This window comes from Heterodontus francisci, chromosome 24, assembly GCF_036365525.1.
Source record: "Heterodontus francisci isolate sHetFra1 chromosome 24, sHetFra1.hap1, whole genome shotgun sequence".
Lineage (NCBI taxonomy): Eukaryota > Metazoa > Chordata > Chondrichthyes > Heterodontiformes > Heterodontidae > Heterodontus > Heterodontus francisci.
In genome coordinates this window covers 62,068,265-62,091,593 of record NC_090394.1, presented here as the reverse complement: position 1 = coordinate 62,091,593, position 23,329 = coordinate 62,068,265, and the positions used below count along the sequence as shown (strand labels likewise).

The 23,329-nt window shown below is 42.9% G+C and overlaps 1 protein-coding gene across 7 annotated transcripts in view; it reads left to right on the top strand.

Annotated features, from left to right (window-relative positions):
- ciita (class II, major histocompatibility complex, transactivator) overlaps positions 1–23,329 on the top strand; it is a 111,870-nt gene that overhangs the window by 34,778 nt on the left and 53,763 nt on the right. Inside the window, exon 1 of one of the 7 annotated variants that reach the window (XM_068056386.1) lies at positions 452–607. The exons of 2 other annotated variants lie outside the window; for them this stretch is intronic. Coding sequence is in view for 1 of the 5 variants with exons in the window: in XM_068056384.1 (XP_067912485.1) it covers positions 14,192–14,285 (94 nt within the window). In the remaining 4 variants the exon portion in view is untranslated. Of the gene's footprint in view, positions 1–451; positions 608–717; positions 1,198–1,695; positions 1,751–14,140; positions 14,286–23,329 lie in introns of those variants that run through there. 4 more of the 7 variants (XM_068056387.1, XM_068056388.1, XM_068056384.1 and 1 more) reach the window with 4 other exon arrangements.

Genomic DNA, 23,329 nt, shown 5'->3' with positions numbered 1-23,329 from the left:
TTTCATTCTGTGGCCTTGCCCCATCTTATCTCCGATGTCCTCCAGCCCTAGTTCTCTACTACCCCCAACTCTCATTTTTCCGACTCCCCCCTCCTTAGCCTACAGCCACACGAGTTCCTATTGAATGGAATTCAGTCACTATTCTCTCTCTCTCTCCCCTTAAAACCTGCTCAAATCTCCTCCTTTTGACCAAGCTTTTGGTCACCCCCAAATCTCTCATTTTCCTTATTGTGCTTACTTTTTCATATACTTGGGGAATCTTTAAGTTCAAGGCGCTATATGAAAGGGAGCTGGAGCCTGTCACAAGAAAATACGACAACCTTTTTTTTTATTGTATAAACACACTACAGACGGCGCATGAATCTCTCATATTGAAGGTGGCGAGGAACCGATTGCAAATTACTGGTTGGAATACAAAGTGAAACTGATTTAAGAAGAATCCCCCGCAGCTCCTTCCAAACGAACTTTATCAGCGAAGTGAACATGTGGTCATTCAAAACTCTCCAAGATAGTGTGGCCAGTGCGCCCGCGTAGCTGAGGGGGTTTTCCCCACATGAACTGTTTCTTTTGACTTTGACTGACTGAAGATGAAATGTTAGCTGCTCTGGTACGTTATAGTCCCGCGCAATTTGCATGCGTTACCAATTGTAGTTGTTTGTGTAAATCTGTCAGGTGCACTGTGATGCAGTTGTGTGCGTTGGTGTTGCAGTTCTTGTTCATTGGGAGTTTTTAGGTGGTTAAATGGGAGTCTTGGGGAAATAGATGTGAAGTGAGGGAAAAGTTGCAGCAGGTTGTTTGTTATTTTTGTTTCCGATTTGTTTATTTTTTTTGGAAAACAAAAATGGATCCAGACAGCCTGGGCGGTAAACCTCACATGTGACAGTGGAAGCGGTGGACTGCTGTTGTCACTTGCTCTACACTTGTTTCTTTGCACCTTTTAATATTTATAGACGCAAAATAACGAACACAAATTGTAAACTGAGCCGACCCCCGCTATGATTGCTGGAGCTGGACTCCGCTGGCATTTGGCGTGGGCTGGATGAGCGCCAGCATTTTCTGAGCGTTTGGTCGCCTTGTAGATATTTACCGTATCCAGCAGACTGAGAGGAAGTCAGGAACAACTAAGGTCTCATCTTGGCTAAAAGATTTAACCGTGGCAAATCCAGCAAAGTGAAAGAAACGACTTCAATAGGACTGGTGCGTTGTTTTCATAATTTTCATAAGCTTGCGTACTATTTTAAAGTTTGGCGACAAAGTTGAATACAATTTAATGGTTATATTAATTAATGTAAACACAGCTGAGAGCTGCAATAGCTATCCATTTGTATTTAGGCAGGGGCAGGTGCTGGAGTTCTTCTGGATGAATGCTAAGAATGGCAATTGTCTTTAATATTAATCATTTCGGTCGGTGCAGAGAATAACTCATTTGTGACAAAATAGTCAAACACCGCCTGAAAATGTGGACAAATTAGTCGAAAAGCTCTTTAACCCGGACTGGTTAAATGTGGGTCACTTAATGTTAAAAAGCCTTTTACCGTAAACTACAAGGTTGTTTCCAGGAAACTGAAAGTAAGTTTCATAGGGCTGGAGTATCGTCAATAGCGCCGTTTGCTGGTTGTTATAAATAGAAGGCATGAGTTCAGCAGAGGATGGGGAACTTTTAAAGGTGTGTCGAATATTTGGTTATGTCCTTTGTGAAATGCAGGTTGATTTTTGTGAAGGATTCGCGTGTTGCTTCCGTTCACATCAGGTGGGTTTGAGCAGTTTAACAGCATCTTCCCAATAATAATAATGCACTTGTGAAAGTACATTACCTCCTTTGAACTGCGAAGAAGCGTTGAAAGGTATGGTTTCTAAATTTGATTTATGAGCCACTTTTTAAAACGGAAGTCTTGCATAGCATTAGTTTCATGTCATGTGTTTAAATAGTACGAGTTCTGGCTCTTGAGTACAACCCTTAGGTTTAAGGGAGCAGTTACACTGCTACTGTTGTGTTGCTGCAAAATTATTTGTTTCACCGCAACACAAATGGCTATAGGGCAAGAATTTAACTCATTCAAAACCTGCCCACTTAAACAGAGTTAAAAAATGGGACTGATATGACTCTGTGTCACGAAATGACTGGATTGCAGGAGTGTGAGAAAGCACTCCCTCCTTGGTGTTGTCACCACATTATTTTAAATTAATGAGTCCATTAGGAAGGATGCGGGCAGTAGAGGGGTGATAATCTCAGGCAGCAGAGGCACCCTGGTCAAAGCCTCCTTGTACATGGACGATGTTGCTGTCTTCTGCTAGGATTTGCTGTCCGTTCGCAGACTGATGAGCGTCTGCGACCAGTTCAAACTGGCCTCGGGAGCCAAAGTCGAGCGAGGCCATTTTCTTTGGGAACTGGGCTGACCAATCCCTTGTCCCCTTTACCGTCAGGTCAGACTACCTGAAGGTGCTGGGGATATGGTTCAGAAGGTGTGTGCCAAAACCTGGAAGGAGCGAGTTGCCGGAGTGCACCATAAACTGAGCATGTGGGAGCAGCGATCTCTGTCCCTTGTGGGAGAATCTGGTCATCGGGTGCGAAGTCTTCATGTTGCTGTATGTGGCGCAGGTCTGGCCCATACCCCACTCTTGCGCCGTGGAGGTCACCCGAGCCATTTTCTGCTTTATCTGGAGATGCAAAATGGACTGGGTCCGGAGGGACACAATGTCCAAACCTCTAGATGAGGGTGTGAAAAGTGTACCCAACATCTTCCTTGTCCTTATGACCACCTTCGTGTGCAGCTGCACCAAGCTGTGCGTAGAGCCCCAGTCCGCAAACATCAAGTGTCACTACATTGCTGAAGTTCTATCTGTCTCTGGTGTGGTGAAGGATGGGTCTGGTCACATTACCGCAGAACGCTCCATCCAGTTGGACTGTGCCGTACCACCTATTCTTCGTGGAACAGTTTCTGCGGGAAAACACCTTTGACCACCAATCCATCAGGCAGTGGTCTGCATGGAATGTCCTCAAGGCCCTATGGGAAAAGGAGATGGTGGATCCTGTCGGATGGTTGTCCAAGCAGACTGTCAGTCATTTGGCAGAATGCCTTATCACCAGAACTTTCAAACAAGTACCAAGATGTAGTTTGGCTGGTGGTGAGAAGAGCCCTTCCTGTCAGATCCTTCCTGCACACCTGGAGTCTCACCTGCTCTGCATGCTGCCCTCATGGTGGCTGTGGTGGGGAAGAGACTGTTGCCCACCTCCTTCTGGAATGTGCCTTGACAAAGCAGGTGTGGAAAGAGCTGTAGTGGTTTTTGTCGAGGTTCATCCCAAGCAGCTCTGTAACACAGGACTGTGCTTTAAGGGCTGTTCCCAGGGACGCACACCGAGATAAATATCAATTGCTGCTGGAGGACCATCAATTTGGTGAAAGACGCTCTTTGGTCTGCCCGAAACTTTCTGGTCTTCCAGCGCAAAGAGTTGTCCACGACCGAGTGTTGCAGACTGGCACATTCCAAGGTCCAGGACTACGTGTTGAGGGATGCGCTAAAGCTTGGGGCAGCTGCTGCAAAGACTCAATGGGGAAAGACCACTGTGTAAGGTCCTCCTGCCATAGTGAACTAAGGGGCTGGACCCATGGAAAACCCCTCGGGCTGTATACACCAAATATGGTTTAGCTGTAAAATTTACATGGCATGTAAAATGGAATGGAAGGGTTGTGAGGCAACTCACTCCTATATTGAAGAAAACTGATTTCCTTTGCACTTGTTGGAATGTCAATTTGGTGCTGTTTTGAACTGTTTGTAATGCATTTTTTCACAGATTTTTATGAGTGAAGCATATTTTTTGGGGGAAAACATTTTAATTCATTCTCTAGCATTTATTGCCCATCCATTATTGCTCTTGACAAGGTGATGATGAACCACTGCCATGAGTCGCTGCTGTCCATGTGGTGAAATGCTGTTAGGTAGGGAGTTATAGAATTTTGACCTGGTGACAATGAAGGAACAGTGATTGTTTCCAAGTCAGGATGGTGTGTAAATTGTAGGGAACTTGCAGGTGGTGGTGTTTCTGTATGTCTGCTATCCTTGTCCTTCTAGGTGGTAGAGGTCATGAGTTTGTAAGGTGCTGTTGAAGAAGCCTTGGCGAGTTGCTGCAGTGCATCTTGTAGATGGTACACACTGCAGCTCTGTTGTACTGGTGGTGGAGTAAATATTTAAGGCGGTAGGTGGGGTGCCGATCAAGTGAACTGGATTGTGTCAACCTGCACTCATCCAGGCAAATGTAGATTAATCCATCACACTCCTGACTTTTGCCTTGTAGATGGTGGACAGGCTTGGGGAGTCGGGAAGTGTGTTACTCATCACAGAATTCCAAACCACTGATCTCGTGTAGCCATGCTATTTAGTGGCTGGTCCAGTTAAGTTTCTTGTAAATAGCAACCCCCAGGATATTGATGGTGGGGGATTTGTTGATAATACAGCCATTGAATATCATGGGGAGGTAGTTAAATTCTCTCTTGTTGGAGGTGGTCTTTGCCCAGCACTAGTGTGGCGCATATGTTACACAGAATATTATGTCAAGCTGTGTTTATAAAATGTGTTTGGACCTCCTGAAAAGTTTCTAAACTTACTGCAAAGTCTTTTCCTTAACATTTTGAGAAAGTTGACATTCCAGCATTAATGAATAGTTTGAATGATTTATCAATCAAGAGCAGATCACTGTGTAAGTATGTACGTGCACTTCTTTCTGCTGCAGTTTCACACCAAAGCAAAGTAACCGGGCTCTTCCCAACTGCAAACCTCACTCTGTGTCAACCAGTTTCAGAATGCTAGCACTGTGTAACCACAGCCTAAATTCTGAAACTTGCTGCTGCTAATTGCATTACTTAAGTTTGTAGGTTGTGTTCAATGCCAATTTCTGCGTGTGTATGTGTCTACACGTGTGTGTGTGTATGTGTGTACCTTCCCAGAGCATTATTTAAAACTATTACTTCTGTCAGTAATACTAGTGTATTAAGGGCAGTAGTTCACTGGTTATGTTATAGCATCTCATTATGGATTATCAGGGGATTATGTTTAGTTTAAAGAAAAATTCAGGTACTAAGTTGTCAAAACTTAGTGACTGTCTTGCGAGGAAGGGAATGAAAGCAATCTTTCTGGGGTCATATTGGCTGCACAATGACACACTGATAGGAAACAGTAACCAAGTTGACCCTCTCTGATTCTCAATTCTCAAGTGCTCACTTGATGACTTATCAGCAAACCGGTTCATTTATGGAACTTGACGGAGGTTGGGATTCCTTCCTATAACCCTACAGGTTGTTGTGATCTTGGTAGAGACCTTTTAAAAAGAGAAATTTGAACTTCCTGTTATTAACTGAAAGTATTCCACCACAAGATTTCACGTTTTAAACAAAAACCTTTGTTCTACAAGAGTAAAACAAAGCAAGCACTACTAACTTAACACGATAATTTGTAACCACTTATACTTTAAACCCAAAATCTCAACAGAACATTCCCCATTAGACTTTTGCTTCCACCCAAAAGTTCCCCTGTACTTTACAGGATCTTGAGAGTTCCTTCATTACTCTTGGGACCAATTTACAATCTCTACAAACTTTCTGGCTTCATTAAGAAGCTATGAGAAGGGCCACCCATTGTTTAGTTTTGTCACACTTCTAACTCTGACCTCTGGAAAACAAACATGGAAAAACTTTTGAAGGCTACGTTGGGTGGTCTGGCAACTTTTGAATGAACTTACATTTACAAATTTAATTTCCCCAATACTAAAAGTGACGTCTAAAAATATTAATGTAAACCATGAAAATAGATGATCGTAACAAGGTCAAGACCTGTATCAAGTAGCGTGGTCCTACATGGAAAAACTGTGTGAAGTTTGCCAGTGCTCTGTTAGCTAGTTGAAATGCAGCAATATCTGACAACAATAGTTCAATACCAACTTGCTATTTATACAGCATCTTTCATGTAGTAATACTTCCCAAGAAGACTTGGCAGTTGCCAGCCTATGCCTATGTTTTGTGAGCTTAAGTAAGTGGGCTGTGTTCCTATTTGGAGAAAGTGTGCATTTGGTATTAAGAAAATAGAAACTTTACTAGTTTGTTGTGAGGGTCTTACGCTTGATGGGTTTCCATGCATGTCAGCTGACCAATAAAAATTTCAAAATGAAAAATTTACATTATACATCCTATGGATACGCTAGTTAGAGTATTCAAATTTAAAAATACTAATTACAACAGTAAAACATGAAACAACTAGTTAGTGTAAGACTCACTAAATGCACCAACTAGAACAGCATTCCCAATAATACACACACTAAAATGAACTATTAATGAATATACTGAGATGTGCTGGTTACTATTAATATGCAATCAAATCCCCTATTTACATAATATGCCCAAGAACACACTTTATAATACATTCGCGACACAGTGGCGCAGTGGTTAGCACCGCAGCCTCACAGCTCCAGAGACCCGGGTTTAATTCTAGGTACTGCCTGTGCGGAGTTTGCAAGTTCTCCCTGTGACCGTGTGGGTTTTCGCCGGGTGCTCTGGTTTCCTCCCACCGCCAAAGACTTGCAGGTGATGGGTAAATTGACCATTGTAAATTGCCCCTAGTGTAGGTAGGTGGTAGGGAATATGGGATTACTGTAGGGTTAGTCTAAATGGGTGGTTGTTGGTCGGCACAGACTTGGTGGGCCGAAGGGCCTGTTTCAGTGCTGTATCTCTAAATAAAATTCATATAATCATCCGCTATGAAATGCATGAGTTACAATACTATACCCATTAGCTACAATAACTTTTTTTTATTCATTCATGGGATGTGGGCATCACTGGCTATGCCAGCATTTATCGCCCATCCCTAATTGCCCTTGAGAAGGTGGTGGTGAGTTGCCTTCTTGAACCGTTGCAATCCTTATGAGGTAGGTATACCCACAGTGCTGTTAGGAAGGGAGTTCCAGGACTTTTACCCAGTGACAGTGAAGGAACGGCGATATAGTTCCAAGTCAGGATGGTGTGATTTGGACGGGAACTTGCAGTTGGTGATCCCATGCATCTGCTGCTCTTGTCCTTCGAAGTTGCGGGTTTGGAAGGTGCTGTCTAAGGAGCCTTGGTGCCTTGCTGCAGGGTGGGTACACACTACTGCCACTGTGCGTCGGTGGTGGAGGGAGTGAATGTTTGTGCATGGTGTGCCCAGTAAATGCATTTATTTTGTTCATGTGCAAGTTGTAAGTAGCATTCTGAGTCACAAGCTGGTGGGTTCAAGTTCTACTCCAAGACACTCTGTACTAATGAGACAATGCTGCACAATTGAAGGTGGTATTTTGCTGGTGAAACATAAAACATATTTGGCCTGCCTGTTCAGCTTGCTGTAAAAAAAAACTATCCCATAAACTAGTCAGAGAAGGATGTGGGAGGAGTACACCTGGTATCCAGGCCAACATTCCTCACTCAACTACTACCAATAAAACTGGTTATTCACTCTAATACAAAAGCAAAATGCTCCAGATGCTGGAAACCTGAAACAAAAGCTGGAAATGCTGGCAATATTCAGGTCCGGCAGCATCTGTGGAGAGCGAAACAGAGTTAATGTCTCAGGTCAATGACGTGACAACTGGACATCAATCTGAAACTTTAACTCTATTGGTCTCTCTGCACAAACCTAGCCCAAACTGATGAGAATTTCCAGCAGTTTCTGTTTTTATTTCTGGTCATTCATTTCATTTGCTGTTTTTGGGATATTATTGGGGGGAAATTTGACTGCAATGTTTGCCAACAAAAGAATAATTACATTTCAAAAAAGCTTTAATATGCTTTGGGACATCTTGAGGACTGGAAAGATTCTATATAAGTTCAACAAATTTTCTCTGGTTACAATATTGTGACACCCTTTTTTATATCTGTATTGTGACCCTCCCTGCCACCCCCCCCCCCTCCCCCCACCAACCTTTATGGAAATAATTAATATTATTTGGATGTGAACATAAACAAAGTTATGAATGAATATTCATTTGGAAATCTGCCAATTTCACTAACTCACATTAATACATTCATTGCAAAGGATGAGAGCAAAGAATTACAATGACTCACACATACTAGTTGTACTGCATATTTTGAACATTGGTTAAAAAAAAATTTCAGTTTTGCACTGATGCAAAATATGCAGTACAAGTGAAACCAGATAGGCCTTGGTTTGGCTTCGGCTTTCTGGTTTGAGGGCACGTCAAGAGGATGATCTTGCACTAGCTGCTTTATAAGAGCCAAGTGAATGGTGAGAACGTCAACATTTTCTTAGGCTGAAGGCAATTCAGCCACCACTGTCATTCCTTTCATGTACCTATTATACCAGTGAGAATAGAACTTGATTAAGGCACAGGCATATAGGGCATGCAACTCAGACCTCAAAAATCCTTGACGCCCTGAGTGAAAAGTGTGCAGGTGGGGGGAGAAATTTTGTAACTTTTATTTTGCCTTTTCTCATTCATTCATGGGATGTGGACATCACTGTCAAGGCCAGCATTTATTGCCCATCCCTAATTGCCCTTGAGAAGGTAATGGTGAGCTGTCTTCTTGAACTGCTGCATTCCCTGTGGTGTACGTACACCTACAGTGCTGTTAGTGAGGGAATTCCAATGAAGGGATGGTGATATAGTTCCAAGTCTGGCTGGTGTGTGACTTGGAGGGGAACCTGCAGGTGGTGGTGTTCCAGTGTTCCCATGTGTCTGCTGCTCATGTTCTTCTCAGTGGTAGAGAAGGGAGAAGGTGCTGTTGAAGCCTTGGTGAGTTGCTGCAGTGCATGTAGATGGTACACACTGCTGCCACTGCTGCTGGAGGAAGTGAATGTTTAAGGGATGCCAATCAAGCTGTCTGCTTTGTTCTCAATGGTATTGCGCAAAGTAGGAGCTCGTGGTGTAGGGGGTAACGTATTAGCATGGATATAAGATTGGCTGGCTGGCAGAAAACAGAGTCTGCATTTCTGAATGGCAGGATGTGCAGAGTGGAGTCCCGCAGGGGTCAGTGCTGGGGCCTCAACCTTTTACAGTTTATATCAATGACTTCGATGAGGGGAGCGATGGCATGGTAGCTAAGTTTGCAGATGACACAAAGATAGGTAGGAAAGTCTGTTGTGAAGAGGACATAAGGAGGTTGCAGACTGATTATAGATAGGTTGAGTGAGTGGGCAAAAATCTGGCAGATAGAGTATAATGTGGGAAAATGTGAAGTTCACTTTGGCAGGAAGAATAAAAAAGCAGAGTATTACTTAAATGGAGAACGACTGCAGAATTGTGAGGTGTGGAGGGATCTAGGTGTTCTAGTATGAGTCACAAAACATTGGTATGCAGGTACAGCAAGTGATAAAGGCAGCTAATGGAATGCTATCCTTTTATTATGAGAGGAACTGAAAATAAAAGAAAGATGTTATGCTTCAGTTACACAGGGCATTGGTGAGACCACATCGAATACAGTGTGCAGTTTTGGTCTCCTTATTTGAGGAAGGATGTGAATGCATTGGAGGCAGTTCAGAGGAGGTTTACTAGATTGATACCTGGAATGAGTAGGTTGTCTTGAGGAAAGGTTGGACAGACTGGGATTGTTTTCACTGGGGTTTAGAAGACTGAGGGGAGACTTGATTGAAGTTTACGAGATCCTAAACGGTCTTGACGAGGTGGATGTGGAAAGGATGTTTCCTCTTATGGGTGACTGCAGATTTAGGGGGCACTGTTGTTAAAGTTAGAGGACGCCTTTTAGGACAAAGATGAGAAATTCTTTCTCTGAAGGTTCTCTGTGACTTTGGAATTCTCTGCCTCAGAAGGTGGTGGAGGCGGGGACATTGAATATTTTTAAGGTGGAGGTAGATAGATTTTTGTTAGGCAAAGGAATCAAGGGTTGTCGGGGATAGATGGGAGTGTGGAATTCGAAACACTAACAGATCAGACATGATCTTATTGAATGGCAGAGCAGGCTCGAGGGGCCGAATGGCCTACTTCTGCTCCTAAATCATATGTTTGTATGATCTTCTTGAGTGTTGTTGGAGCTGCACTCATCCAGGCAAGTGAAGAGTATTCGATCACACTCCTGACTTGTGCCTTGTCGATGGCCGATAGAGTTTTGGGGAGTTAGGAAGTGAGTTATTCACCACAGAATTCTCAGCATCTGACCTGCTCTTATAGCTACAGTATTTATATGGCTGGCTCAGTTAAGTTTCTGTTCAATGGTAACTCCCAGGATGTTAATATTGGAGGATTCAGTGATGGTAATGTTGTTGAAATAAAGGGGAGTTGGTTATATTCTCTCTTGTTGGAGATGATCATTGCTTGGCACTTGTATTATGCAAATGTTTCTTGCCATTTATCAGCCAAAGCCTGAATGTTGTCCAGATCTCTCTGCATGTGAACACAGAGTGCTTCATTATCTAAAGAGTTGCAAATGGTACTGAACACTGTGGAATCATCAGCAAACATCCCCAATTCTGTTGTTATGTTGGAGGGAATGGTCATTGATGAAGCAGCTGAAGATGCTTGGGCCTAGGATGTTACCCTGAGAAACTCCTGCAGTGATGTCCTCAAGCTGAGATGTTTGGCCTCCAGCAACCACAACCATCTTCCTTTGTGCTGGTTATGACTTCAGCCAGTGAAGAGTTTTCTCTCTGATTCCCATTGACTTCAGTTTTACTGGGGCTTCTCGATGGCACATTCGATCAAATGTTGCCTTGATGTCACCTTGCCTTTTGAATTCGGCTCTTTTTTTCCAAGTTTGCACCAAGGCTGTAATGAAAACTGGAGCTGAGTGGTCGCGGTAGAAACAAAACTAAACATCGGTGAGCAGGTTGTTGCTGAGTAAGTGCCGCTTGGTAGTGCTGTCGACAACACCTTCCATTACTTTGGTGATTGAGAGTGGACTGATGGGGCGGTAGTTGGCCAGATAGGATTTGACCTTTTTGTGGACAGGACATATTTGGGCAATTGTCCACTTTGTCGGGCAGATGCCAGTGTTGTATCTATATTGGAATGGCTTGGCTAGGGGCACAACTAGTTCTGGAGCATAGTCTTCAGCACTACAGCTGGTTGATATCAGGACCCATTGCCTTTGCTTTATCCAGTGGACTTAGCTGTTTCTTGATATAATGTGGAGTGAATCAAATTGGCTGAAGAATGGCATCTGTGATGCTGATGACCTCAGGAGGAGGCCAAGATAGATGGTCAACTTGACATTTCTGGCTGAAGATGGTTGCAAATGCTTCGGCCTTGTTTTTTGTACTGACGTCTGGGCTCCACCATCATTGAGGATTGGAATGTTTGTGGAGAATCCTCCTCCCGTTAGCTGTTTAGTTGTCCACGTTCATGACTGGATGTGACAGGATTGCGGAGCTTTGATCTGATCTGTTGGATGTGAAATCGCTTAGCTCTGCCTCCGGTAGGCTGCTTTCACTTTAGCATGCGTGTAGTCCTGTCTTCTTGTTTCATCAGGATGACACCCCATTTTTAGGTGGTTCTGGTGCTGCTCCTAGCATGCTCTCCTACACTCTTTATTGAACCAGGATTGGTATCCTGGCTTGATGGTAATGATAGAGTGGGGAATTTGCCAGGCCGTGAGGTTACAGATTGTGGTTGAATACAGTTCTGTTGCTGATGGCCCACAGTGCCTTATTGGTGCCCAGTTTTGAGCGACTAGATCTTTTCTGAATCTATCCCATTTAGCACAGTAGTAGTGTCACACAGCACCGTAGAGGGTGTTCTCAGTGCCAAGACAGGACTTTGTCTCTAGAAGGACTGTGCAGTGTTCAGTTTTATCAGTATGATCATGGATTGATGCATCGGCGACAGGTTGATTGGTGAGGAAGAGGTCAAGTAGGTTTTTCCCTCTTGGTCACCATGCCACTGGCGCAGGGCCAGTCTGGCAGGAAAGTCCTTCAGGATTCAGCCAACTCATTTAGAAGTGGTGCGATCAAGCTGTTCTTGGTGTTGGACATTGACGTTCTGTGCCCTTACTACCAACATCTGAACAATTTCTTCCAAGTGGTGTTTAACATGGAGTACTGTCTCATCAGCTGAGGGAGGGTGGTAGGTGGTAATTAACAGGAGATTTTCTTGCTCGAGTTGATCTGATGTCATGAGACTTCATAGGATCTGGAGTCGATGTTGAAGATTCCCAGGGCCACTGTCTCCCTACTGTATACTACTGTGCCACCACCTCTGGTGGGTCTGTCCCATACTGAGGGCTGGTGATGTAAGGGTTTGGGACATTGGCTGAAAGATATGATTTGGTATGTATGACTATATCATGCTGCTGCTCCCAGAGGAGGACTTTGCAAGGTTCATTGGTTGGGTGTGCCTTTGTCGTATCTGGTGCCTAGGTCAATGTTGGGTGGTCTGTGGTTTTACGCTTATTTGACTTTTTTGTAGCTGTTTGAAGGCAGTTAAGAGTCAACCACATTGTTGTAGATCCAGTGTCACACTCACCGGATAAGGACAGCAGATTTTCTTCCCTAAAGGACCAGATAGGATTTTACGACAATCCAGTAGTTTCTTGGTCACCACTGCTGAGACTAGCTTTTCATTCCAGATTTATTAATTAATTGAATTTAAGTCCCTCCTCTTCCATGATGAGAATTGAACTCGTGCTCCAGAGCATTAGTCCAGATCTCTGGATTACTAGTCTAGTAACATAACCATGATGCTACTGTTCCCTGCTGTATGCTGTACTAAACATTTCTGTAATACCTTCCTGCTAGCCTCGTGCTTCCTTGCCTACAACCAGAGGGGATGAGTCTGCACTTCTGTCCTCACACATTGAATGTGTGGTGTGGTATCATAATGGGTGTTTTAAGGGCATTCGGGTACTTGCATGTTGGAACGCTGCAATGTGCACTTGTTTTGTTGCTGTACATTTGCAAGATTTGGCAATTGCTTTTGGTGTTCTTTTCTCACTTGATTGAATAGAAGAGGAACAAAGAAAGGATGCCAGTGTTATTAGATAGCACCAGAGAAGGCCTGGCTGCACCTTCCATAATGCCACACAGAGACACAGATAGCTGGCAGTGACGGAGCCCTTGTAGACTCAGGTGCAACAAGGAGGCAGTTAAGCTTGCATTTATGTAGAACCTTTTAAGAAAGGAAAATATTCCAAGGAGATCAGCAGCCAACCTCCAGCATAAGGGTTTCCAGTGAAAGCTAAATTGCTATCCGCAGAATTTTCAAGTAGGTAACTGATACTTTATTCAACAGCAGCTACAGGACCCAATTTGTCTGCACTGTTGGATTTTCCCCCCCAAAAAATGGGCACTAATTGATGGGTCTCCTGATGCTGTGCACTCCCTCCGCTTGTCCACTAATCAGAATGGGAGCAGGCCGAAGGACAACAATAATGTTTGTGAAGTCCTGCCTGAAGGTTCTTTCCCTTTGATCCCCTGGTGTGTTGAAATGGGGCAAAAGAACCTCTTCTAGATAGGAGCACAAGGCTTCTACAGTAAAAGTTCAAGCATTCCCAAGAGATATTGCCACTGGGCTTTGGATCATTGGGCTGGATGTTACCGACCACCGCAACCCCCCACCTTGTGACATGGGTTTCGTGGTAGTCGGGGGAGGGGAGGCGGAAAATACTTCTGGCATCCCAACGCCGGGAGGGCCCAGCCTGATATTACCAGCGGTGGCGAAGCCTCATGGCAGCTCAGTGCTCGACAACGGGACCGCAATTTAAACATTTAAATTAAATAAATTAAGTTAATTAATCTTACGTTGCCTCCTGATGTTGTGCCGCGATCCTCAGCCCGGTGACCGGCACTCCTGTGCTATCGGATCCCTGTTCGAGGAAACGATGTGGAATGCTTGAGGGGAGGGGCGTGGCAGTGGGGGGAGGTACATTTCGGTGTGTGGCGGGAAATGGGGTCAAATTGGCATCATGGGTGTCGGGGATAGTGGGAAGGGTTGTAGTTGAAAGTTTGTGCAGTTTGGGGGAAGGGGAAAGGTCAGATGGTAAAGATAAGTGTTTTTTGGGGGGAAAAGGGCAAATAATTTAATTGTTATGGGGGGGGGGTAGCAGAGGGGCAAAAGAGGTGTATTTATTTATTTTAATTCCATTTGCCTTTAAATATTTAAATTTCCCGGTAGGGCTGACAGCCCTTTTAAAAATGGCGTCAGCGCCTGCACACGGGTACAGCAGTTGAGGAAGAACTAGCTCCATAGTTAATAGGTTTTTTCTCGATGCTAACTCTAATCACTTGTTTTCTACCTCTTCAAGTTCGTTATCTACGGTTCTGCAATGTGAGAGTCTTGGCGCTTGTGAATTTTGGCAAGGGTAATACAGGATGTTGGTCTGCTTGAGGAGAATGATGTTTCGGGCTGATTAGAAACATATATTACTGTTTCCAGCACTTGAACAGGTTTATTTAGAGATTTTCATTTAAAATCATTTGAAACTGTAAAGTGTAGAAAATTATTAGCCTTTTATCCCCACGATAAAAATATGGCTCTTACGTTTCTTGATTTAATTGTTTTTGCACTTTTTTTTCATATTAATGCGATCCAACTGGAAAAGGTGAGATGTTAAAGAACCACATGCGGCTCTAGAGATTGCAGACCTCTGGGTCAGACTAAATAGAAAATACTAGTTGACCTTGCTAATCTGATGATGCAAACAGGGAGTCAAGGCCATGTATAGTCTTTAGGTGAATTGGGGTTAGAGGGCATGGGAGGATGGGGTGGGGAGGGGTAATGGGATTAGGGCACAGACATAATTTAGTCCAATATTACCGTCATATATATACTGTCTACATTTTCATAGTTCTAAACCCTACGTCCACGTATATGATGGAAGGTGCTTATGTAAACTTGTCACACTGCAATCATCCCATGCTGCCATCTGGGAGTTTCTGTAATTTGGGGCTTTCCTGCTGAAAGTATTGATACGACCAGGTGAGAAAGAGGTCTAGGGTTCCCTTTCAGCCTTCACCTGGTCTTATTGTAACAGGGTTTAATTTTAAACATACCATGTTTTTAGCTCCCCCTTGATGAATCTTTGTTCACCACTTTCCGATTATAAGGCAAAGAAACCAGCACAAACAGGTTTTCTTAGGTTTAAAGAAAAGTTGAAATTTATTAAACTTAAACTCTAATTTGGTTGACGCCTACAGATACATAATGTGCCCACACTAGCATGCTTACGCGATACACACATGCAAATAGAGACAGAAAAGAGCAGGAGAAAAAAAGGCTGCGTTTGCTCACAACACTACTACTGCAGTGGCACATGTGCAAATGCAGCCTATGCCACTAAAATGTCAGACAGCTGCCAGGACTAAAGATGGCGCTGCTCAAATAATCACACAAAGGCAAACTAAGCAAATGGCAGCACACAATGGCCGGAGGGAGATAACGAGCAGGCCGGTGGGGGGGGGGGTGAGATAGTGAGCGGGCTGGTGGGGGGGGGAGCGAGTGGGCCGGGGAGGAGGAGAGCGCACCCGTCACCATCAAGGTCTTCGTGCTCTCCCTGCTTCCCCCACCCCCGCTCTCTGCCCGCGTTACGTGATGACATCATCTGCGCATGCGCCAACCAGTCCTGGCAATGTGGAACACAGCGCATGCGCAGAAAGTAGGAGCCAATCTGCGCATGTGCGCAGATTAGTGCAGTCTGATGACGTCAGCTGCCGGCTGCGTTGTCAATGATCACTTGGTAAAAAATAAAGTGGAAAAGTTTGAGGCTCTAAACTCTAATTCAGTTAATGCCTACGGATACATGACGTTCCCACGCTAGCATGCATGCACGGTACACACATGCAAATAGAGACAGAAAAAAGCAGAAGAAAAATAAAGTGGAAAAGTTTGAGGCAATATCTAAGAGTTATTGTTACAGTTCTTCGAGCTCAGTGTAGAGTCCTTGATTATAGGTAGATCTTGCTTTTCGTTGGGGCCCAGTATTCTTCTTGAACCTTGTTCACTGTAGGAGACTTTTCTGTCTTGGGGTTCATGTGTCTTCCGTGGGTTTTGGAGTTCCGTGAGAAAGAGATGGGAGCAGACAAGAGAGGCTGTGGAGAGCTAGCCAGGAGAGGTCTTTTCAATCCAGGAGCAAACCGCTTTCTGCAGACTCTCGGTTCAAACTATACAATTCAGGAAAAAACCCAGACTGCCAAGTGGGTTAGTCATGTGACTAACTGGTTCGACCATGTCTGTTTGTGGATTGTATTGGAGCAGGGGATAGCTCCTTTGTTCCAAGTACTGGCTGTTCATATGTAAAAATGTCTTTCCAGCCACGGGCCTGGCAACTCCTTGTCACCGGCCTTTTCTTCCCAGCAACAATTTGAAATTTAATGTCTATGTGGCAAAATTAATTTTTCTTATTCATTCATGGGATGTGGGTGTCACTGGCCAGGCCAGCATTTATTGCCCATCCCTAATTGCCCTTGAGAAGGTGGCGGTGAGCTGCCTTCTTGAACCGCTGCAGTCTATGTGGGGTAGGTACACCCACAGTGCTAGCGGTTAGATACAACTGAGTGGCTTGCTAGGCCATTTCAGAGGGCATGTAAGAGTCAACCACATTACTGTGTGTTTGGAGTCACATGTAGGCCAGACCAGGGAAGGACAGCAGATTTCCTTCCCTAAAGGACATTAGTGAACCAGATGGGTTTTCACAACAATTGACAATGGTTTCATGGCCATCATTAGACTAGCTTTTTAATTCCAGATTTATTAATTGAATTCAAATTCCACCTTCTGCTGTGGTGGGATTTGAACCCATGTCCCCAGAGCAGTACCCTGGGTCTCTGAGTTACTATCCAGTGACAATACCACTACGCGACCGCCTCCCCAGGAGGCCTCATTCTAGGCAGGTGGGGGCCTGCATGACCGTATCCAAATTTTGGCTTATCTTAGTGCATTATCTTTGACACTACAGAAGTGCCGTTGTCATGTGAAAATAAAAACAACAATTTTATCTTAACAATATTACACGTGCTATGAGGTGAAATACATTGCTTTCTTTTATTAATTTTGTACCTTGGGGTAAAGGTGATAATTTAACGTGCTCTTTGACTCTGAGGGGTCCGAATGTTTTTTTAAAATGTGGGCCACTGCATGTGATGTGTACTTTAACATGCCTATTAGAGCATGCAAGCTCCCACATGTCTTTCCAGAGTGACTAGCCACTATATTGAAAATCCCCTATACTTTCATAAAATAATCAATTCACAAAGCTGTTTTAAACTCAAGAATGGTTTGATTCACCAGTGTTCAAATTAACCTTAGTTGAACTTTGTTTAACAGGAACATGTGTAATAGGAAAGTTTAAATATTTTATCATTGCATGTGGGTGCTGCTGCAGTACTGCAATTTGTGGTGATGGTAAGTTTTCTTCTTGAACCACTACAGTCTTTATGGTGATGATGCTTGCTATATGTAACAATCCTAGTGTAAAAAGCTATGAAAATAATAATTGTTTACTTGAAGATATTGTTCCTGGGGGAGTTCTGACCCAGAGTTTTGTTCAATCAATGGATTAAAAAAAGTTCATAAAGCATTATAAAAAAAATCAAATAGCATTTTAGATTGAGTCTCCTCTTCACTGCTTTCCACTTTGTGATGTTGCTGACTGTAGATTTGAAGCAGTTCTATTGAAAGTGATTAGAGATGGGATTTCAAGCTTACCTGGTGGTTGATCCAGACTGCTCGGCCATGGTAAAGCTCCCTCCTACCTGATTACTCTGCATTCTCTACAGGTAGCACACTTTTCTGGCATCAGCTGCCAGGCAGAGTACCCACACCTTTCAATGGAGCTCCTGAATATTAGATACTGAAATGGACTTATATATTTTATTAAGGGGGAGTATTTTGCATCCATTTTACCCTTTTTTACTGTAACATTCATGGGATGAATAGTAAATTAGATAGCTGGATTTAGAGCATGGCTACCAGAGCCGACGACATGTGTCTGGTTCAGGTCGGGTCTCTCTTCAGGGTCCGGCTTTGAGGCTCAGGTTGGGACTGGCTGGGTTGGACGCGGTGCTCCCTTTTGCTCAGGGAGGGAAAAGCTTCAAAATTTGAACAGCCAGGATGTCAAGGCAGGAAATGTGCATCCGGACTCCGCACTAGTCTGCAGTGAGCCAGTGAACGTCTCCATTCCATCCAAGGTAGAGCACAACCTCTTTGATATAATTAACTTCATTCTGATAGGTCAGGTCGGGCGCAGGAACAAATCAAAGGACTTGTGCCCGGGTCGGGTTCGGGTTGGATTCTGTCGGGCCCGAGTCGGGTTTCAATGGCATACCCGAGCAGGCCTTTAGCTAGATTGAAAGTTTGCTTAGCAAATTATAATAAATGGAACCCTGCTGCCTGGAGTGGCAATGATGAGTAGGGGCTTGCAGCAGTTTATTCTGGACCTCTTGCTCATTCTATTCACAAGAATGATACCAGAACTTGAGAGGTTATGCCTATGAGGAAAGATGTATCAGGCTGGGGCTCTTTTCTCTAGAAAAGAGAAGTCTGAGGGCTGACCTGATAGAGGTTTTTAAAATTATGAAAGGGATTTAATAGTAGACGTGGAGAAAATGCTCCCACTTTTGGAGTCCAAAACTAGGGGCAATAAATGTAAGATGGTCACTAATAAATTCAGTAGGGAATTCAGAAGAATCTTCCTTAGCCAGAGAGTGGTTAGAATGTGGAATTTGCTACCAGAGGGAGTAATTAAAGTGAATAACATTGATGCATTTAAACACATGAGGAAGAAAGAACTAGAGTGATATGTTGTTGGAGTTAGATGAAGAGGGGTAGCAAGAGTCTCATGTGGGACATAAACACTTGTATGGAGCATTTGGGCTGAATGGCCAGTTTCTGTGTTGTACGTTCTGTGTAATTTTACTTAATATTTGTAAATGGTATGAAGAGGATACCTATTATGACACTGTACAATTTTGAAATAACATCATTACTGGGCCAGTGGACAGTGAAAGAAGGCTAGGCTCACTGGAATGTGAAATGTGAATCAGACAAACACCACACATTGGTGTCCTATAGCTAAGGTTGGAAAAAGAAAATGATTTGTCTGTCATTATTGACCATTTCCTGAATGTATTTATTCAGTATGAAAATATCTGGTTAAGCTTGTGATTTAAAAGTGATCAGAATTAGACAAAAATGTTCAAGTGATGGATTGAACACAGTGGTTCCTAAAATCTTGAAACCAGGGAAATAACCTCTACGGAAAGCAAATGTAAGATCAGATCAATGTCCTGAAGGTTTACTAAAATGCATCCGGAGATCAGGAAGAAATTTCACAGTTTCCCTCAGCAGATTAAATACGTCACATAGGGTGCAGTTTAGCTGATCATGGACCCTATTTACAAAGGCACAGGTTTGATGGGCAGAATGGCCTTTTTCCATTCCATTGTTTCTTATAGTCTGACATCCATGAAAGGGAATAATAGCTTAATAAGACCTCAAATCCCAAACTAAGAATGGCCTTTAATAACTCTGAAATAAGTTGATAGAATTGTTTGTTGATGAAAGTAGAAGGCTTGAGAGAACAGGATGTAATCAAGTTAGAAACTGAAACTGAGGATATAAAGCAGTATGCCTTGGAAAGTCCACTTTGTATGGAATTTAAGTGGAAATTACCTATTTCTATTTGGCTGTGCGCATCGCAGGTTCATAACCTCCTAGATTATCTTTAATAAACAAAGATGGCTAGATTTAAAAATAAATTGTTTTTATACATTAAAGTACCTGTTTGACACAAGCCCCAAATGTATAAAAAAAAAAATGTATGCAATAAATAAGGTTTGTATGTTATAAATTAAACATCAGACTGGTGCTATTACTGTAGTTCAGCTAGGCAAGTATTTAAGAACTGAGGGGGAAATGACAATGCCAGAACTGAGGCTGATAAGCATGCGAGTTGGTGAAACTCAGAGGAATTTGTTAGTCAGAAGCTGTTTATTGTGTATTCGGCTGTTGTGAGATTTAACTAATAGTGGAGGAATTCCAATATTTGAATTCACTTGCCCTTGGTTAATAGGCTACCTCCTTTACAAAAGTCGATTCAATTCTGTCTTCTCTGTAAGCTGAACTCAAAATATTATGTATAACTCCATTTATTAATTTCTATTATTGGAAGCAATATGAACTGTGAGGAGGATAGTGTAGAACTTCAAAAGGACATAGACAAGTTGGTGGAATGGGCAGACAAGTAGCAGATGAACTTCAATGCGGAGAACTGCGGTGATTCATTTTAGTAGGAAGAGCATGGAGAAACAATATAAGACAAAGGGTACAATTCTAAAGGGGTTGCAGGAGCAGAGGGACATGGCTGTATATGTGCATAAGTCATTGAAGGTGGCAGGACAGATTAAGAGAGTGGTTAATAAAGCTTACAGTGTCCTGGGCTTTATTAATAGGGGCATAGAATACAAAAGCAGGGAGGTTATGTTGATCTTGTATAAGGCACTAGTTTGGCCTCAGCTGGAGTATTGCGTCCAGTTCTGGGCACCGCACTTTAGGAAAGACGTGAGGGCATTGGAGAGTGTGCAGAAAAGATTCATGAGAATAGTTCCAGGGATGAGAAACCTCAGTTATGAAGATAGACTGGAGAGGTTAGGACTGTTTTCCTTGGAGAAGAGAAGGCTGAGAGGTGATTTGATAGAGGTATTCAAAATCACGAGCAGTCTGGACAGAGAGAAACTGTTCCCATGCGTGAAAGGATCGAGAACGAGAGGGCACAGATTTAAAATATTTGGTAAGAGAAGCAAAAGTTTCATGAGGAAAAACTTTTTCACGCAGCGAGTGTTTAAGGTCTGGAATGCACTGAGAGTGTGGTGGAGGCAGGTTCAGTCGAGGCATTCAAAAGAGAATTAGACTGTTATCTGAAAAGAAGAATGTGCACGGTTATGGGGAGAAGGCTGGGGAATGGCTGTAGGTGAATTGCTTTTTCAGAGAGCAGGTGCAGACACGATGGGCCGAATAGCCTCCGTCTGTGCTGTAATAATTCTGTGATCTCATGACAAGCAAGGATTTATGTTGAAATGATTTCACTGTTAAGCACATCTGCTATTCTAGATGAGGCTGCACGTGGTTACAATCACCGTTTGTTCATGCATTGATGCCTTTTCACCCATGACATTTCTTTATCTGCACCTACATGATTGGTGCTCTATTTGCAGTCTGTGTGTATATGTCATGCAAATGAGTAGCATAAATTAGTAACAAAAGGAGTGAGAATGCTTGTGATTTAATCCTTCCCCAGTGAGCATGGTTCAGCTAATAGACTTCAACTAAACAGCACTGGAGATCACAGATTCTTGGTCTGGAGTGCCTGTGCCGACACTTGGGAAGAGCTGTCCAGTTTAATCCTGCAGCCCAGCTTTTCCCCATAATCCTGTAAAATTAGTTCTCTTCAAATACATATCGTCTTTTGAAAATTCTTATAGAATCTGATCCCACCACCCTTTTCAGGTATTGCATTCCAGGTCATCATAACACTCTGTGTGGCCCTCATTTCCCCTCTACTACTTTAGCCAATTATTTTAAATCTATGACTTCTGGTTATTGACCCATTTGCCAGAGGAAACGCATTCTCCCTACTTGGTCCATCAAAAATCCCTCATAATTTTGAAGACCTCTCTTAGGTCTGTCCTTCCTAACCTTCTCTGATCTAAGGAGAACAATCCCAGCTTCTCCAATTTCTCCACATAACTGAAGTCCCTCATCCCTAGTAAAGACAGAAAATTCTGGAAATACTCAGCAGGTCAGGCAGCATCTGTGGAAAGAAAAACGGAGTTAATGTTTCAGGTCCATGTGACCTTTCATCAGAACTCTGCCCGACCTGAAATGTTAACTCTATTTATCTGTCCACAGAGGTTGCCAGAGCTGCTGAGAACTTGCAGCGTTTTCTGTTTTTTATTTCAAATTTCCATGATCTGTCGTATTTTGCTTTTGTATCATCCTAGTAAATTACCTCTGAACCCTCTTTAAAGCCTTGACATTGTTCCTAAAGTGTGGTGCCCAGAATTGTACACAATACTGTAGCTGAGGCCTAGCCAGTGATCTGTAAAAGTTCTATGTAGTCCGACGCCCCTATGGAGCATAAGTTTTCAGAATGTTTTTTTTCAGGTGCATGTGTTCCTTGGAGTACTTCAAAACTGGAACCAAGTTACTAATGGCACCATGGATGTAATTGAACAACACTCCACTCTACTGTTAGAAGAATAGCCAAGTCCAGTGAATTTTGCTCTATTCTGTTTGCAGCTCCCATTAATTAGTGTAACCAGTTTATTGGTTGAAATGTATATATTGAAATCATCTTGTTAATGGCATGCCACGCACATAAAGGTGGAATTGAATTTCTTCAAATAAGTGAGGCAACGGTTATTTTTGTCATTGCCGCTTTCCCAAAAATATGCAGGATAAATTACATTCATGTGTAAAGTTGATTTTTTAAAAAAATTACTCTATCTTTTCTGTTTTCAGATGCTGTTTTATATTTTCAGCATTTTATGCTTTTATGTCAGATTCCCAGCATTTCAAGTTGTTTCACTTCATCATTATTACAAACATTTCTGTCTCAGTAAATTTAGCATTCCTATACTATGCATCATTACCTGGCCAAGAGTATGAAACCTAGATTTGTTCTCGACACTCGCCCCCAGCCCCAGCAAATGGTACTCTGTAAACAGTCAGTAGGATCTGTGAGAGAGCAGTTAAAGCTAGTGTTCGATTAGCCCTGTATCTCTGGAGAAGTAACTTCTTATTCACTTTCTATTAATAGCAGTATTGAGATGAAGAACCCAGGAAGACATAGTATGATCATTCTATTATGTTAGGACAGTATGACTATGGGCCAGAATGGTAGGCCTGTTTGAAGGTTAATTTAAGGGAAGTGAAGGGATGGTATCAGAATAGGAAGTCCGATTAAAATTTAATAATAGCTCAAAATTTACATGTAGACTAACTGCTTTACAATAGTGATATGTTGGTGGGTTGAGCTATTCCCATAAACCAACAGCTAATCTTAAACCATTGAGTCAATGTTAATTCAACTTTGAGATGGATTACTGTGTTAGAACTTCGACCAGTACCATTCTGCACAACATAATTAGGTGGAGATTGTAAGGTGAGTCAGAACATAAGAACAGGAGGAGGCCATTCAATGAGATCATGGCTGATCTGCGACCTAACTCCATGTATCGGTCTTTGCTCCATAGCTGTAATACCTTTTCATAAAAATCTATCAATCTCAGGTTTAAAATTTACAATTGTTCTAGAGTCAATTGCTGCTTGTGGAAGAGTGTTTCAAACTTCTACCGTCCTCTGCGTGAAGAAGTGTTTCCTAACTTCACTCCTGAAAAATTTGGCTCTAAT